Raw genomic sequence first — 12,536 nt, forward strand, 5'->3', positions numbered from 1 at the left:
TTTTCCTCAACAACACACATAGATGAATCAAATTCGTTTTCCACGAAAACACTCATCAATTTCACCAAAAACCCAACTCCAAACTTTCACCCATAAAAGCATTAAATTCATTTTCCCCAAATCTACACTTCAAACCCAACAAATTTATTTTCCACACAACCAAAAATAAGTCCCTAAATGCAAACTAAAAGTTTGGAAGGAGGCTTTACCTTAACGATAGCTCTAACACGCGATTACGGTATCGTAATTAATTCCAGTAAAGTCTTCGTTCAAATCGTCGCTTCCAAGATGGCTCACTAGCACCACAACGTGGAGATGAGTAACTTTCCTTTCTATCTCTTCTCGAAACGAAGCTTAGATCTAGAAGAAAATGGAGGTTGAGTTATGGCGGTTTTTGGTTTTTCTCGTGAAATGGAGAGAAGAAGAAGATAGAATCGTGAAGGAAATTATTTTCGTTTTTCTTTATGTTTTCCTTCCTTTCCTTTTCTTTCCTTTTGTTTCCTTTTTCTTTCCTTTTTCCCTTTCCATTATTTTGTGAAGAAGACATGGTCAATCTGGAATTTAGGCTCAGATTACGAAAGTCCAGATTACAAAGTCTGCAATTTAGGCCAAGTAAAGTTTGGCATTGGGCTTTTATTCCAACACAAAAATGGTAGCTCTAATTTTTAGCTTTCTAACACCTGCTCGCATGCGTCAATCAGATATCCAGAGCTCAAGTTATGGCCTACAGAGCGAGCAGTGGTCAAAATGCAAATAATAAAATTATAATTCTATTTCAACCCAAAGTTTAGAAACAAGCTAAAAAATTATTCTAAGCTATAAAGAGCTTTTACAATACCAAAGTAAAAAACTAGAAACATGTGTCCAAATGCTATGATCAATATTCAACGCTGAAGAAGAAAGGCATCAAAAAGTATAAAAGAGTAGAAGAACTCAAGCTCAAGTTTTCAAATTCATCTTAGAGTTCAAAGAGAGAAATATTTGTTCAAATAAGAAATATTTTATAAGTCTTCTTTTCTTAAAGTGTGAGAGTTATTATTATTATCAATTTTGTTAGAAGCAACTACTCAAGTTCCAATCTTTTGTATCCAACTCGATAGTGGTTTAGTTCCTTCTTCAATCTGAGGTTGTCAGGTTGTTAGGAGAAGACTTGGCTTGTAGGGTCAAGGTTGTTAGTTCCTCAAAAGTTTGGGAAAACTGTTTGGGAAAGACTGGCTTCGAGAGTCAAGTGTTTTGTAATTCAAGATATTTGAATTAGTAAATTAAAGTCTTCTGAATGAAGGGATTGGATGTAGCAAAGTTAGTGGTGAACCAAGATAAATATATGTGCCAATTATATTATACTTTCATTGTTTGCTGATTTTGAATTCAATCGCTTTTTATCTAAGTAATTCATAAAAGTCGAATAACCTTCATCAAATTAGCAAAAAGTTATCAATTTTAGCAAACACAATTCAACCTCCCTTCACGTGTTTGCACCTTCATAGAAGACTTGACTGGTAGAGTCAAGGTGTGTATGCTCTCAAAAGTTTGTGGTTGTCAGGTTGTTTGAGACGAGTGGCTTGGAGGGTCAGGTGTTTTGTAATTCAAGTTGTTGAAGTAGTGGATTAAATCATTTTGAGTGAATGGACTGAATGTAGCCAAGTTAGTGGTGCACCAGGATAAATTACTTGTGTCACTTTATTCCTACACTCCTTAGTTTTGTTATTGCATCTACTCCAAGTAATTCATCAAGTATGAATCAGTTTAACAAATAATGAAAAAGGTATCAACTTAGTCAAACACAATTAGGGATGTGCAAAAAATCCGGTTATGTGGCCCAAATCCAAAACCGGATCCAAATCCATTTTAAATATCCTATTAAAATCACATGATTATAATATGGTTTATTTATGAACCTGTTGGATACCCAATTAGGTTTTTATATTTGGATTTGGTTTTTATCCACTCAACTCCCAAAAATACTAAATCTCAAAAACTCTAAAACGATTCTGATTTTGCCATCACTCCATCGACCTTCCACCTTTCGGCAGCGTTTTTCGATAATTTATTAATAACTTCACTGAGATATCACTAACTTCATTTAAACTAGAGTTGTCAAAAAAAACCATAAACTCTAAAGTCTCCTTTAAAATTTTTTTTACTAAGCCTCTAATATTAAGTCAATTCTTTTAAAGTCCCGATTCATTATTTCATTATTTTTTGTAGGTTTAAGGGAGGGGGCTCATAAGCCCCCAATATTTTGCTAATTTTTTTTTTTTTTTGAAAAATTTTTCAAATTTATTTTTTTCGAAAAAATATCAGAAAAGAATTAAAAAAAAAATTCTTAGAAAAATTTTAAATCGAATTTTTTCTCAAAAAATTTGTTGAGAAAAGTTTTAAAAAAAATTCGAGAAAAATTTTAAAAATAAATAAAAATTGAATTTTCGAAACCGGTTATTTAACCATAACCAATTTTACAATTGGTTTTATAACCAATTTTAATCCAAATAATAGATTTGGTTATAAATCTAAATCCATATTTTGGTTTTAAAATGGACATGGTTTGATTTTTAAAAAAAACCAACGATGCACATCCCTAAACACAATTCAACCTCTCATTCTCGTGTTTGCACCTTCAAACATCACCTTGATGATACCTGTTACGAAGTTAATCCCAAATTTCAAAAACAAACTCCATCCACATGACGCTTTGGACAATTTCAAGTTTCAATGAATTGGTGATCCAAGACACAAGCATAGTGTTGCAACGACTCCATGTAATTGAAAGACGATCAACATCTGCAGATGAGGAAGAATACCAACCACAAACCTTAATTTATATTTCGATCTGAGAGTGACAAACATGTGCAACCAAGAATGGTAATTGGTGGCAGAGAGTGACAGAGAAACAAGGGGAACACTTGAATTGTCACTAAGATGCATAAAATAAGGATCTAACATATAATGTTGATAGTTGCGATTCATAGTCGAATTGGATTTAAGAGGTGAAGGTTCTTAATGTTCTGAGGCATCCATGGAAGACAAAGAAGATTGTTCATAATTAGAAGCCATAGAGAAAATAAAATAAAATAAAGGAAAAAAGAAAATAAAAGAAAAAACAATTTTGAGAAAAGAAACAAATTCAAAAAAAATTCAGAGTGAATTCTCTAATACCATGTTAAACTAAATACTCTTCTATTTATTGTTCATTATCAATGAGATGAAATGTATTTTACATAATTTCTCTTAAAATCAAAAAGAGAAAGAAAAGCACCCTATATACCAAGTTTAGAAACGTAACAAATTCTCCTCTAAATTAATTAACTAAAATGCTTAGTTACTAAATAATAACTAATTGTTAAAACATAAAATCCATAAAATTAGAAAAGTCTAACAGTTATCCTTTAAAGTATTAATGTTTTAAATAATAAAAAGGGGAAAAAGAGTAGTTCTAGCAGAGATCCCCATACACATTATAAGTTGGCAACCTACTACATCTTTACAAGATTTAAGTTTTAAATTAACGGTTAGAATATTAGAAAATATTTTATAATATCTATTATATTATATTAGAGTATCTTGAATTATTCCTTATGATTAATTTATAATCATAGAGATATCTTAGAATATCTCTCATTATTATTATGATTGATTCCTGATTTAGGATTGAGTCTATGTTTCTCTGTAAATATAGATTAGTGTTGAATCTTTTGTAATCAAGTCAGCATTAAGCTATTATCAATAATATTTAAACCCTTATTATTTTCTCTCCTCATTTTCTCTAAAATCTCACAACTTCAACATGGTATCAGAGCCTATTTCGATCCTTCTTGAACGATTCCACTTCTATTCACCTGCCGAATTCCCAATAGTTAGGGAATATAATCATAGTTGTTATTTTCCAACATTCCAACACGTTTCACTGGTTTTTCGTTCAGTTCGCTATTGTCGACGCTGCTGCTATTTCCAGCGAACAACGTCGTCATCTCCAGGTCAGGTCATGCCCAAAAGTGCATCGCCAAAGGCCGTCACATGCGCTGCTAATCTCTCCTACGAGTAGATCTCACGCACCTCCGTCTCCACAACGTGTCTGCGCGTTTTGACGTCTATCAATTGCTGCTTGGTCGGTCAATCACGCCTCAACCTCGCGGTTTCGAATCTGCCCTCGTATTCTAGTTTCGGGCTACGGTTACACCTGCTACCTTCAAGATCCTCCGTCTCCTGCTGCCTTCCATCTGTTGTCGCTACTGGAAAAGTTTTCCAACAAGTGTTCCGACACAACCACTTCATTGTGTGCGAAATCTCCCAATCTACACAACCCAGATTTTTTATGTCAAAAGTTGCTCCACGCACCGCGTTCATGTGCCTTCAAGATCCTCTGTCTTCATCCCACGCACCGCCGCCAACAGCCTCAAGCCTATGCACGTCTGTCCGCCTTCCAGCACAATGTTTCAGTCGTCTAGATTGGGTTTTCCTTCCTGTTTCCAGATTTGCTCCTACTTTCCAATTTTGATCAACGAAAATATGTGTTATTATTCAAACAATCATTATCTCTCCTGTTGTGGACGCATTTTCTCACTCCGTTGATCGATCATGGTTTCATTTCATTAGAGTTGCGCTACTTCTTCTTGTGTGTTTGTCATGCAATTTAGTTCTTACTAATAGATTATAACAGTGGCTTCTATTCCCACCGATGATCATTCCGGTGGTGTCCCTTTTTTCCATCTATGAATCATATTGGTGATGATTTCTTCCATTGATGGTTATTTTGACGATGTCTTTTATTTTCATGACTCACTTTATCTTGCCAATTTGTTCCAGATGCATTGGCCCCATTTTTGTCCAAGATGTACTGGCCTTGCATTTCTCTCCTTGAAGCACGCCTCTCCAATATTATTGGTTTAAAGCTTCAAAATGCAGGTTTTAGAAGAACGGACGTTGCTTTGTTCAATTGCTTGCCATGAATTTCTCTCAGACTGATGATCATATCAGCTACATAGCTATGCTATATTTATAGCAATTCTCTCTGACTTCACCTGCATCCTTGAGTTGCTTTTCTATCCTTTTTATTATTTTGCAGAGCAAAACATTATTTTCTTATAACAAGCTAAAACTTAGTAAGCTTTAACTTGAGGGAGAATATTAAAATATTAGAAAATATCTTATAATATCTATTATATTATATTAAAGTATCTTGAATTATTTCTTATAATTAATTTATAATCATAGAGATATCTTAAAATATCTTTCATTATTATTATGATTTATTCCTGATTTAAGATTGAGTCTATATTTCTCTATAAATAGATATTAGTATTGAGTCTTTTGTAATCAAGTCAGCATTAAGCTATTATCAATAATATTCAAACCCTTATTATTTTATATCTTCCTTTTCTCTAAAATCTCACAACTTCAACAGTAACCATTATATCATATAAACACAAAGCAGTGTCAAGCCATCTAAAATAACTTAAAATATGTTCATGATACAATATTCACATATCTAGTACATACAAATATATTTTAGAATTTACTACACCGTTTTGGATTTCAGTGCCAAAAATCTATTCCCCCCTTCCATTGCACTGGCATAATGAGTCTAAACAATAAGTTTATATTGGCCAAAGAAGCAACAAATACACCACCCAAAAAAGTAAATTTAACAAATACCACTTTCACGAAGAAAAGCCCAAATTCAAGCTAATAGCCAGATGGCTTAACTTAATGATATGATACAAAAGTTGCATGATGACAAAACAGCATAAGCTTCATACACTATTTGCAAAAAACATTGCAATTGAAGAATGAAATGGAGCAAGGCGAACACTAGCCAAACAACTGAATGGAACATTTTTTGGATTAACATTGTTATAGAAAAGAACTTGCTTCGAAAAGCACTTCATAACCTGTCCATCCAATCAAGGATACTGTCTTGAGAACAAAATGTCAAATTCTGCATGCAAATTGAGAATCACATAGCTTGTCAGTAGCTTCGAAAACTCTAAAATTTGTATCAAGGGTAATCATGATTTATAATTGGATGCTTACCGAAAGATCAAAATCTGGAGGAGTATCCAATTCCAGTGTATCCAGGACAGAAGTTGAAGTTACATTACCATTTCCTGTCATTTTGTTTTCATAGTAATCAAAGTCATTGGTAGTGATTGAGTCCAATCCAGAATCATCAAATAGAGCAAATGAATCTAATATCTCCTTGCATAATAAAATGTCATCCAAGCCATCATATTCAGAATTTTCTATAGCCTGTGATTCACCAGCAAACCAAGCAGGGTTGGGTGTATTCTCCTGATCCTGAATATCAGATTGTGGGGCATGTGATTCTCCAGGGATAGACTTTGCATCCTAGGTCATAAAATTAAAATTTTAGTGACGAATAGAATGTAAATATGGTCAAATAATAATAATAATAAGGTCAGTTGGGTTTCTGCTTCTATCTTTTATTTCCAATTCCTATTTTCAATTTTATTTACATAAGCATCACCTTTGTTGTCACGTTCTAGCAGTTTTCTAAGTTTATTTTCTTTGTTTCCAGTACAAAACTTAATTAACCGTAAACAAAGTGTCATTTTTGTAATTAAAATTGAAGGTGATGTTTTCTGCAATAAAACAGATCCTTAGCTTATCTTTTCGACCATATGCATCAAAGATTGCTACAAACCTCTGCAAACAATAAAAGAGCAGTTTCATCGATGTTATCATCATTTTCAACACATATTCCAGTACGCGGTGGATTTGGAGGATTTGGTTTTGGAGTTGTTGGACTTGTCCGCGATGTTACATTGTCAGGTTCTTCGGCCAATGGTTTCTCCTCATTTTTCTCAACCTGTTTATAAAATATTTTCGAAACCACATATTCTCCATTCTTCTCATCTTCATTGATCCCTAGATGGTACTGATGCATTTTCCAGTTGGATTTGTAGGACTTAGACTCTTTCTCAGATCTTATATACAGAACCATGATCTTCTTAAAGCCCTTATGTACTCCATCTTCAAATACAGCTTTGGTCTTGCCAGTCTTGTGCCAGCGTACATGCTCTTCAGTCAAACCACGATGATGATGAATCTTCCGACGCTTTCGTTGACCAGTACTATATGCATTGATTGTTCTGTGAAAGAAATGGACACTACTCCCATCTTTCTTAGCACCTGAAAAACAAAACAGGTAGAATAAGGTTTACTAAGTTACAGAGAAAGATTGGTGAATGTCGATGAACACAACTCAATAGTCATAACATTAAGGTTACTTATAAGATATAATTAGCAGCCACTATTCATTTGACAATGATAAAAGCCTGGATTTCCTTAATTCCATCAAAGAAGGGTACAAACATGACATGTATTTCTTGAAGTGAGGAGCAACCCTAACCCAATGCGCTACATTTTGGGGTTGAGGGAGGTCTAATGCCACATTCTAAGAGCATTAAAAATATGTTTCAATTCAAATGATCTGAATCTTGATTAGGTTCTAGTTCGATGGTGGGAAATGCAGGTATTGTGATAGAGACCCGAGTTGAGGTCATAAGTAAAAAAGCAGACATTATGTAATAAAGAGTGTGATAATGATATAGGGTAAATAATGAGTGGGGTAGGATGCTTAGTTGGCAAGTTGTGCCTTATTAGTATAAATAGTAAGGTGAGTGAATTGTGAGGGATTATGAAGAATATTGAGTTAACCATTTATGGTTAGGCAGAGAGGTTTTCTTCTTCTCTGAGGAGCTTGTCTCTGGAATAGATTGGGATCATTTCCCTTCTACAGTTTCTTCTCATTTTATGAATTAAATACATTCTAATTTTCTATTGTTTGATCTCTTTCTGTACTTAATTTCTGTCTCTAAAATCACGGGTTCCATCATATTGTTACTTGAGAATGTCACTGACATTCAATGAACCTGAACTTATAATATGATGCAGTACATTGTGTCCAATTTTCTGGCAGATATCAATTTATATACTAGCATTGTGTGCTAGCATGCAGAAGACAGTCTAACCTTAGAATAACATGTCATGCGGTATTTCGTAACCTATTCCACAAGAATAGAGACCATCTCCTACCACTTTCAAGAATTTTGTCTTGAATGAAAAAAAAAATAACAGCAATCAAAGCATTGTTCTATAGGGAAGGGTCAGTCATGAGGATCAAACAATAGATAATGTCTTATTATAAATTGTATCTACGAGACTGCCCTCAACATAATGTAATGTTCTTTACTCGCGCTTCTATGGGCCCTCTCCATATTTATTTATACCATACCATTTAAGACAAGACATTAGCATCTTTTCTGTAATAAGTGCTACTAGAACTTTATCTCTAATACTATCATTCCTAATCCTCTCTTGTATTGTATTACCATTCACCCATCACTGACATTTGCTTCTCTAAAACATTGAGTTAGTTATATTATAAGCACTTTACTGTCCAACATACAGATCATACAATAAGTTTCCATTGAAGTTCACTGATACTTTTCTATCACAAATCACACCAGAATCATGCCTTCACTTCCTCCATTTCATTGATACTTTACCAGTTAATTGATTAATTATGATGGACATGGTGGTCAACGATTATGTACTTGAAATTGGTTAGAGAATTTCTCACCTGGAAGATTTTCAGGATGCGTATAGCAAATGCCTTGGTTTCCTTCCAAGGTCGGGATGAACTCCTCGATAAACATGTGTGGCTTTGTGTTCCCAACGCCACATTTAGCCGCTAAATGTTCTAATAGTTCTACATCAGAAGGATCAAACTTTATACCAAGGGGAAAACCAGGCCACTCAGTAGAAACCTACACAGGCAAAACCAATATTACTAATGAAAAGATATCAACATTCTATAACCATTACAACCCATGCTAAACTTTCCATGAATTTAGTCCTGATGTGCCTAACGAAGAAAAATGTCGGTATAGGAATTAGAGCATAAACAAACTCAATGATAACATGAGGAATTCTAATATATATGTTGAGTCAATTGCTTCCAACTTTTCTCTATTTTTGGTGCATGTGCTAATGTGAATGAGCTATTTATGAACTCAAAACAAATTATCATAAATGTAAAACATACATCACTGTTATCTATACGATAATGACAGTTTGGGCATTCGCGATATGCACCACAATCCTTAATCTGATCAGCTGAAGATAGTGTAGTGCTTTTTACTTTCTTTGCAAATCCTCCTATGTCAATAAGCCAGCTCCTGTAAGATAAATTAACAAATATACTCCAAGTTCATTATTCCATGCAAAACAAACTGTTAGCTGAAGAATTTGTAATGCATTATTACAAATAGCTAAAAAGATAGTAGCTGAGGAACAACCATATCAGTTATTGGGACAAACTATTAAGGCCTGTTTGGATTTGCTCATTCGAGCTTATCGACTGACATCGGCACTAGTGAAACTGTTTAAGAGAGCATTTGGAAACAGCTAATTTTCATAAGCTACCCTGGATAGCTTATGAAAACAGCTTATATATTAGTGCTAATGAAAACAATTTGACTTTATTTCACCTTTTGTTCTAAAATTAACTTATATATTAGTGCTAATGCTATAAGCTCTTAAATAAGTTATTTATCTAACAGGGCCTAAGTCACCATCGATTAATCAATTAATTAGTAACTTAAAGAATTAGTACACTGGTGGATGAATGAAACTTGAATTTCCAACACATCATTAACTAAGTAAAAAAAAAATAGAAACAAGAGAAAATACAAAAAAAGCACCAAAATATACAGGGGTGAGGTTTTAAGTAGCAGTAACAGCTGTGCCGCAATAGTTAATATAGCAAAAAATCACATTCAAATTAATGTAATCTCAATCATGGTCGTTTTGTGGTCACACTGACATCTAAAACCCTAAGGTTATGGTCAAGCTTGCAGTGGCAGACGTTTATTTAAAACCTTAATAAGAGGTACAGAGTCTCTAAATTGCATTATTAGATAAATGGGAAGATTTAAAAATACAACCATGCTTCCACAACATTAGCATCAGTTACATTTATCTTCCATTTTCTGCAATGTCAATAAAACCTCAATGTTTGTCTTTTACTTAAAAACCATAAACCTCCAAAAAGTGGATGCCTATTTATTTAACCTACAAACTATCATTCCAGATATAGAAAAAAACCGAAATAAATCATTCAAATCATTCATTGACCTTTACCAACACCAAAAGGTAGAGAAAAATTATAACGGAAAAATATAAATAGAAACAAACCATCTCACGCCCTAAACTATACAGTACCACATTCTCCAAAACCCCCAAAAAAAAAGAAGAAAAAAAAAAGGAAGTTGCGTTTTCACCAAAAAGAAGTAGAAGAAGACACAACAAAAAAGGGGCATTTGAAAAAAAAAAACACAACAAATATTTTGAAACACAACGGATACTTCACAGTGCTGCTACTTGCTAAGCTTACCTAGCCATTATTGGTATCGAAATCGATAAAGAGAGCGATGAATGAAGTAGAAGAGTTCAGGGCTGTTCAGTTCAGAGTATTTCATTCATTCTTTCTTTCTTTTCAATCGACACACAAGAGAAAGCGACAGTGTGTGAATGAGCGGGAAATTCGACCTATGTAAAGTTGGTATTTGCTATGGAAGAGCCTCGCATTCCGAACCTGTGGTTCGTTGTGGTTTGTGGCAACTTATTGACGGAACGAGCCTGTGGTTTGGCTGGGCATATCGTTGACGGAGCAAAACCGAGCCTTTTGGTTCGGATATAAAACAGTAGGTAATGTGCTTCGAAAACCGAGTGACTGCCTTTATGACAATCTTGTTCCCCAAGTTAAAAATGAAGTTTACGCTATTAAGTAAACCTCTCTTGGACCCACATTCGTTTAACCTTTACTGTTATATATATTATATATATATATAAGAACAAGATTGATAAGTTATTTCATTTAAGGTTGTTTATGGATACTATATTACATAACTAATTTAAATTCATATAAAAATAATTTATTATAATTAGCGGTTGTAATAACCAAACTATATAATTAGATTTCCAAAGAACAATATTGAGGTTTTGAAAAAGCTATAATAACAATTTGAGAATCAAATTCAATGAAAAGATAATTTTAAATACTAATATTGAGAGTAAAACAGTTTAACGAAGAAACATCATTATCTCTAAAAACACCTCTAAAAACAACTAGTCCAAGACAATCCTTAGTAGTTTCATCAATATTCCACTTAATCCAATTAGCTTGAGGCCTATGCCATATAACCTCTTTAATCACGTGAATTTTAGACCGATGAATATGAACCTTAAAGTATTTAAAGAATATCAAAATCTCTAATAGAAACATTCGGAGTGACAGTAGTCAAGTTACCAGTAATGTAGACACTTGAAATAATCATATCAATAACATTCTTGAAAGAAATTATTTTACGCTCAAATCTCATCTGATTTCTACAAAACCAAATGACATTAAAAATATTGATTATAGTTGCAATAATCGCTACATTGCATTATGGAGACCAAACACCTTCATATACATTAAAAATATGAAGCAGATAGGTATCCACTACCGAATCCAATAAGGAAGGTATTCAACTCTAAAGAGTCAGAGCAAATTTGTAGAACATGGATAAATGCAATAGATTCAACCTCACACTGCATAAATTACATATGGAAGCTATGCTGCATCTCCTACTCATCAAGTTAGGGTTTTGGAAGGAGGAATGTGTTGGTTTCCACATAACTGTTGTCCAAGAGACTTGTGGAAGGAGGAAAGATTAGATACAATGCATCAATTAATCACGAATATCCTATCATTTTACTACCATTAAAATTTATATTTTAAATTTGAGTTGGATTAGAAATCAACAACAAAAAATAAAAATAATGATTTTCTCAATTATGTTTATAAATTATAATTTAAAAATAAAATAAAAAAGTTAAATCTACTAAACTTTAAATAAAAATAAATAACTGAATATGTTAATAGATTTAAAAATAAAATTATTTTGTAAGCGTTCACTGAGCTTTAAAGTCTTTCTTCCTAATTTTTTTTTATAAAAATAAAATAAAATATCAATAGTTAATTTTAAAAAATATGTATAATTTTATCAGAAGGGCAGCCTTATCATTTTATATAATCTTATACATTATTATTCAAAATAATTATAAATATATATATATATATATTAATTTTAAAAATTATTATAATATTTTTCAAGGTTAATTTTGTCATTTTTATAATATAAATCATAATTTTATTTAGCTTATCTAGCAAATAAAATAGAATTATATGGTTACTCATGATTTTCTTAAAAATTTGAAATCATTTATATTCAGTAATGTCTATTGATATTTTAAATATGAAAATAAAATTGATTATTTATTCATTTTTTTCAGTTTTTTTATTAATTTGTAATATTTAAAAGCATTATAAGTTAATTTAAAAAAAATGTAATTTTTCACAATGTTAATTTTATCATTTAAATATGACTTGTCATATCATGTCATGATGAAGTGGATACCTAACATATTACATGATAAAATGATGTTATCATATATGATGCGTATCGAAC

The 12,536-nt window shown here is 32.5% G+C and overlaps 1 protein-coding gene across 1 annotated transcript; it reads right to left on the reverse strand.

The window, feature by feature from the left end:
• Positions 1–5,417: 5,417 nt before the first annotated feature.
• NAC37 (NAC domain-containing protein) lies at positions 5,418–10,731 on the reverse strand. Its single transcript, XM_004499338.4, has 6 exons — positions 10,418–10,731; positions 9,068–9,200; positions 8,603–8,789; positions 6,662–7,149; positions 6,031–6,345; positions 5,418–5,935 (listed from the first exon to the last, which is right to left on the reverse strand). Exons 1-6 carry the CDS (start codon positions 10,423–10,425, stop codon positions 5,882–5,884), a joined length of 1,185 nt encoding a protein of 394 aa, XP_004499395.1. The 5' UTR covers positions 10,426–10,731; the 3' UTR covers positions 5,418–5,881.
• Positions 10,732–12,536: the final 1,805 nt, after the last annotated feature.

Source organism: Cicer arietinum, chromosome 3 (genome assembly GCF_000331145.2).
Source record: "Cicer arietinum cultivar CDC Frontier isolate Library 1 chromosome 3, Cicar.CDCFrontier_v2.0, whole genome shotgun sequence".
Taxonomy (NCBI): domain Eukaryota; kingdom Viridiplantae; phylum Streptophyta; class Magnoliopsida; order Fabales; family Fabaceae; genus Cicer; species Cicer arietinum.

Excerpts from the sequence above, each read along its gene's own strand:
- NAC37 (XM_004499338.4), bottom strand. Across the intron at positions 7,150-8,602 it reads GCATCCTGAAAATCTTCCAG|GTGCTAAGAAAGATGGGAGT; the intron begins GTGAGAAATTCT and ends TTTGTTTTTCAG. Across the intron at positions 6,346-6,661 it reads CTCTTTTATTGTTTGCAGAG|GATGCAAAGTCTATCCCTGG; the intron begins GTTTGTAGCAAT and ends TTTATGACCTAG.